Genomic DNA, 6,752 nt, shown 5'->3' on the forward strand with positions numbered 1-6,752 from the left:
TCAAGAATAACATCGTGCACACCTGTCAGTTTTCAGAGAAGTGTAAGTTTACACGAACCCGTGTCTATGCCGTCAAGAGCAGTGTAACGAGAAGCTCACGCTCACCTTAGCCAATCAGAATCCCCAAAATAGTCACATACTGTGACGTCGGCTCCCTAAGACTCAGTTTTTCTCAGTTTACATGCAAACGAAGTTTTCCAAAATCTACACACACACACACTCCACTCTGGCCGGAGTTTTTAGAAAGAATCGTTTTCAGACGCGAATTCTTTTGTGTGTAAACGAAGGGAAATGTCTCAGTATTTCTAAATAACCATGTTCCAAGGTGCATAACCTTTTTATTGCACAATTTACAAATTGCCTCGTCAGTATTTACCGCCTCTCCCTTCTCATTCGGTTGGAACCAGAAATATTGCCAAACTGCAACCACACATAAGCATTTTTTAGGCAATAAATAAATTATATATATTATAGGCTATATAAGTGCCGGTAATGACGGTATTGAAACTGATACCGGTGCTATTTTAAGATCCCGCGGTATCCGATATTACCGAAATACCGCCCAACCCTAATGGTAAAGTGAAAATCAAACACCTTGGAAATTAAAGGTATGTACAATGTTTTTAGGAATGGCACAAAGGTCTCTGTCTTTGGATCATTGGTTTCAATAAGTGCTTTTTTGGCATTTGTTGTGTATCTTTGGATTATGTTGTGTTGTAAATAAATCCAAACAATTTAAAAGCCATTCTTTTTTAAATCTCCTCATTTACAGTATTGTGCAAGGTTGCTCAGAATGGCAGGGCCTGATAGCTCCTAATAGGGCCGTTAGGGGAGGGTCTTTGTCTTTCTCAGGTGAGAAAAGCTTACATATTAATGACCTTTCGCATAAGGCTTTTTCACACAAAACATGTCGTAAAATTTTTAAATCAATATATTGTCTTATCTGAATGAGCAGTCAGGGTGATTTTCACATAGTTTTAGAGCAAATATTCTAGGCTACGTCATACAATTTTCAAAAGTCTTGTGAAGAAATAATCAGTAGGGGTTTCATGAGCTTATTTCAGTGAGAATCTTTTTTTTGTATTTTCACAAACCACGCATAAATGTCATTATCTCAAAACTACAAACTTTTACACACATGCTGCTGATATATTGTAGCAGAGTTTGTGCTGAATACAGTGTAATTAGACTTTAGCCATGAAAATGTCACAAGTAACAGAAATAACCAGAAATGTCAGAGCATGTCAGAACACCTCCAGGGCCCAGAAAACAGCTCAGACCCCAGAGGGTTAATAGGCTAGATCTTGTTATTTCCAGGTATAGTGAGAAAAAAAAAAAGATAATCATTTTTGGATCTGAGTCTGACTCAGAGTATTTCAGCATGTCAGCGGGAAATGTACAGACACACATTATCCTCTCATGCCGTTACACATGCAGCATTTCGACTAGCCTACTTCTACACGAGACGAGAACACGTTTTAATAATTTCTTGGGTCAAGAAAGAGTCGGAGTTTGCGTTATATCTGATATATATGAGTCCTATCAGTGCTCTCTCTGTCCTCCTACACTTTACATATGCGCACTTCAATAAGCCCAAAGAACGCAGATTAATGCTGGATTTTGAATGCCAGGAGAAACCAGATTAAGGGGCAAACATCTAAAAGTCGATGCATTGTCAGTTTATTCAGCATTATCGGGTTAAGAACGTGCATGTAAACGCACTCATTCCCTGAAAGTGAAAGCAGAAACGGACTGAGCTTTCGGCATCTGTCGCTGCATTAACGCCGCATTCTCTCCAGGGGCGGTTCTAAGGTCAGGATATTCGGGGCTTTAGCCCAAACTAAAATTGGGAATTTTTATATAAATGAATTAATTAATTATTTATAAAAGTGATTTATGGGAATAAAGACAAATAAAGGCTTATTGTATGACTCAAAATGAGGCGGAGGTGGTAAAATCATAATAATGTATTTTAATAATAAGGTAATTCAATGTTATCTTTCATAGATCATCATATAGCCTAATGTGTTTTCGACATTATTTTTGTGGGTAGAGCTTGGTACCTCTAGGGGGGGGTCAGGGGTCATGCCCCCCCGGAAGAAATTTTGGTACATTTTAAAGATAAATTCATTAATCTGGTGCACTTTGAGTCTCCCAAATCCACTGTTAAAAATAAATAATCCACCCGCAAACTGATAGATATCTGCATCTGATCATCACATTACAATTATTCAGATTCTCAGTGTTAAGCATGATGATATGGACACATATCACACTGAAGTTGGCTAATTAAAAATGAACATTTGTTTAAAATAAAAGTTCTTCTTTTGGCAAAATTACATTTCCTTAATAACCTAAACAGAGGCTTTACTCCCTTCAAACTTAAATTGTCAGTTTCATTAAATCACTGTTTAAAAACACTTTTTTTGTACCTTTATAAGTAACCTTTTATGTTTGCTCCATCTTTAATTTCAAATTCTTAAATTTGATCAATATATTCAATTAAAATAATAAGACATTAGGCTGTTACCAATCAAATTAAATAATTTACATTGAAAAATTATAACTGTATTAAATTAGATTATTTTAAATATTTTTGATATTTAAATAAAAAAAGCAGTAGATTATTTGTCAATACCTTCTCTCTCCTCATCGTGCCCTGTCTCTTCCCCTCCTAAAGCTGAGCTTTTTTATTTTTTTATTTGCTGAAGGCTACAAATTGTATTATATTAATTCTCAACATGTACACACTCATTATTAATCTTGTGCCTAACATGATGAAAACGGCTTTGTTAATTTTTCTTATCACCTCACGATGACAGTAAACCCATTATTACATGCGTCACTAGGCCTGTTTTCAGTTCAAACTGGCGAAATTAGACAATAGTTTATTAGTTTGCCTGATTATTTGTCATTCGTTTAACATTTATTACCTAAAAAACTGTCAAGTATGAAATGTTTAGTTTAGCTACTTACATCTTACCTCACACTTGACTATAAACTGAAGCGTCGAGTCGCTCTAGGCTACGTTTACACGTGGCCGGCTATTTTCATAAACGGACATTTCACCCCTCTCCGTTTTCAAGAATAACATCGTGCACACCTGTCAGTTTGCAGAGAAGTGTTAGTTTACACAAACCCGTGTCTATGCCGTCAAGAGCAGTGTAACGAGAAGCTCACGCTCACCTCATCAGAATCCCCAAAATAGTCACAAACTGTGACGTCGGCTCCCTAAGACTCAGTTTTTCTCAGTTTACATGCAAACGAAGTTTTCCAAAATCTCCACTCACACACACACACACACACACACTCCACTCTGGCCGGAGTTTTTAGAAAGAATCGTTTTCAGACGCGTTTGTGTGTAAACGAAGGGAAATGTCTCAGTGTTTCTAAATAACCATGTTCGTGTAAACGGGGCCTAAAACTGGCGCTCAGCAGCTTCTGTGAACATAAAGCCCGCCTACTGTGATCTGATTGGTCATCTCAAATATTCTGACATTGACGAGCGGTGACAGACCAATCACAGCTCAGATGAACACACACACATACACACACACACTCTCACACACACACACTTGCTTTCAAAGAGAGGATGATGCACACACACACATTCACACACACACACACACACACACACACACTTGCGTTAAAAGGGACGATGATGCACACACACACTCACTCACACACACACACACACACACTTGCGTTAAAAGGGACGATGATGCGCACACACACACACACACACACTCACACACACACACACACACACTCTTGCGTTCATAGGGAGGATGATAGACACACACACTCAGACACATACACACACACTCTTGCGTTCAAAGGGAGGATGATGCACACACACACACACACTCACACACACACACTCTTGCATTCATAAGGAGGATGATAGACACACACACACACACACACACACACACACACACACACACACACTCTCTCACACACACACACACACACACACACACTCTTGCATTCATAAGGAGGATGATAGACACACACACACACACACACACACACACTCTTGCGTTCAAAGGGAGGATGATAGACACACACACACACACACACACACACACACACACACACTCTTGCGTTCATAAGGAGGATGATAGACACACACACTCACACTCACACACACACACACACACACACACACTCACACACACACACTCTTGCGTTCATAAGGAGGATGATAGACACACTCACACACACACACACACTCTTGCGTTCATAAGGAGGATGATAGACACACACACACACACACACACACACACACACACACACACACTCTTGCATTCATAAGGAGGATGATAGACACACACACACACACACACACACACACACTCTTGCGTTCATAAGGAGGATGATAGACACACACACACTCTTGCATTCATAAGGAGGATGATAGACACACACACACACACACACACACACACACACACTCTTGCATTCATAAGGAGGATGATAGACACACACACACACACACACACTCTTGCATTCATAAGGAGGATAATAGACACACACACACACACACACACACACACTCTTGCATTCATAAGGAGGATGATAGACACACACACACACACACACACACACTCTTGCATTCATAAGGAGGATGATAGACACACACACACACACACACACACACACACTCTTGCATTCATAAGGAGGATAATAGACACACACACTCACACACACACACACTCTTGCGTTCAAAGGGAGGATTATGCACACACACTCACACACACACACACACACACACACACACACACACACACACTCACACACACACAGACACTCACACAAACACACTCACACACACTTGTGTTTCCTCTAGTAATGAATATGAATCATGTGTGTGTTTTATAGTGTGGATCATTGTGGAGAGTTCAGAATGACAGCAGGATTACACAAATGTAGGTCTACACACACACACACACACACACACACACACACACACACACACACACAATCATTTAGTGATTTATTGTTGATTTGTGTCATTTAGTGAAATGTTTCTCTTCTTGTGTTCAGATGCCTGTGATCTCACACTGGATCCAAACACAGCACACACTCATCTCATTCTGTCTGATGAGAACAGGACAGTGACGTGTGTGTCTGAGGATCAGCCGTATCCTGATCATCCAGAGAGATTTAAGTATGTTCCTCAGGTTCTGTGTGGAGAGAGTCTGACTGGACGCTGTTACTGGGAGGCTGAATGGAGCGGAGATGATTATGCTGATATATCAGTGACATATAAAGGAATCAGCAGGAAAGGAGTGATAGACTGTGAGTTTGGATATAATGACAAATCCTGGAGTCTGCACTGCTCTAATAACAGATTCTCTGTCCGTCACAATAATAAAGTCACTGATATTCCTGTCGTCTCTTCATCCTCTAAGAGAGCAGGAGTGTATGTGGACGTGTCGGCCGGCACTCTGTCCTTCTACAGCGTCTCTGACACACACACACTCACACACTTACACACACTCAACACCACATTCACTGAACCCCTCTATGCTGGATTTGGGGTTCCTTTGAACTCCTCAGTGTCTCTGTGTGACATTAAACAGCGTCCTGAGAGAAACACCAGTGATACACACACAACCGGGTGAGTGAAATATACTGTGTCTTAGTGAAGGATTTCTCCAGGCTGAATAATAGTTCAATCCTCTGTTCTTCATACATCACTAAACACTAGAGATGCACCATATTGGGTTTGTGCTGATACTCCATATGCTGATATTTCACAACATGTTTTGGCCAGTACCAATAAATACATATTGTCCTTTGTTTTGAAACAACTGTTGTTGTTAAAGTAAATTATAGCCAGATTTATATTTGTCTGACTGTATTTCATACTTGTTGGTGAATTAAGTACATTTTTATCATTTTTCATAAACTATGAAATGTTGATCATAGTTGTGGCAAACAGAATCCAGCTCTTCTTTTCCTGTGATTATATTCTTCTGCAAACACACACAGTTTGATGAACTGCAATGAGGAACATTTAATATTCTCTTCATCTAAAAGCTCTTTTTTTCTCACTTTATTTTGCTGTGTCATAATTTAACATTTGGATATTTTGGATATTTCACAGCATGGAGATATTCTTAATGAATAGACATTCTGAATAAATGCACAAAAACTAATATTTCATTGATTTATTATGAACCCAAATTCCCCAGTGACATCATACTATACCCTTAATATGAGTCCAATTTCCGGTTTTTATGCGGCATTTCCGTTTCCTCACTTCCCTGGGCTAACTAACGATATCGATCGCAAAGGATTATGCAGAGTTGACAGAAAAATGTTACACATGCCGTAGCAGATGAATACAACCAAGAACTAAAGCCCCGCCTCACTCAGTTCGGGTACTGGACCTGGTTGAAACACTCATGCATCTAGCTGGCAGAGTGCCTTTCAGCACCGCCCTAAACACGGTCGAGCCAACGCTGGACTAATATATCTATGGAGGTATTTTGTCATGTCAAATGTATTAATAACGCCATCAGAATGCAACCAAAGCACAGGATAGCAATAAGTAGATGGCTATAAATAATTGTAAATCATACAAAACTAGAAAAAAAAGTTTGTTGAGACAAACTTTAAGTTGGCTTGAGAAAGCCAGACCAGAGAGTTTGAAAAAGTTAAAAGTAGTTAGAAGTTTGAAGTAGTATGAAGTTTAAAGTAGTTTAAATTTTGATTGATAAATTAGTTAGTTAGAAAGAAAA

The 6,752-nt window shown here is 39.2% G+C and overlaps 1 protein-coding gene across 2 annotated transcripts in view; it reads left to right on the forward strand.

The window, feature by feature from the left end:
- Nucleotides 1-6,752, forward strand: part of LOC311286236 (NACHT, LRR and PYD domains-containing protein 1 homolog) — a 194,603-nt gene that overhangs the window by 181,571 nt on the left and 6,280 nt on the right. Inside the window, exons 8-9 of one of the 2 annotated variants that reach the window (XM_084402353.1) lie at nt 4,885-4,931; nt 5,050-5,626. In XM_084402353.1, the coding sequence (XP_084258479.1) occupies nt 4,885-4,931; nt 5,050-5,626 (624 nt within the window). Of the gene's footprint in view, nt 1-4,884; nt 4,932-5,049 lie in introns of both variants that reach the window. The other variant, XM_084402354.1, reaches the window with a different exon arrangement.

This window comes from Rutilus rutilus (genome assembly GCF_951802725.1).
Source record: "Rutilus rutilus genome assembly, chromosome: 2".
NCBI lineage: Eukaryota > Metazoa > Chordata > Actinopteri > Cypriniformes > Leuciscidae > Rutilus > Rutilus rutilus.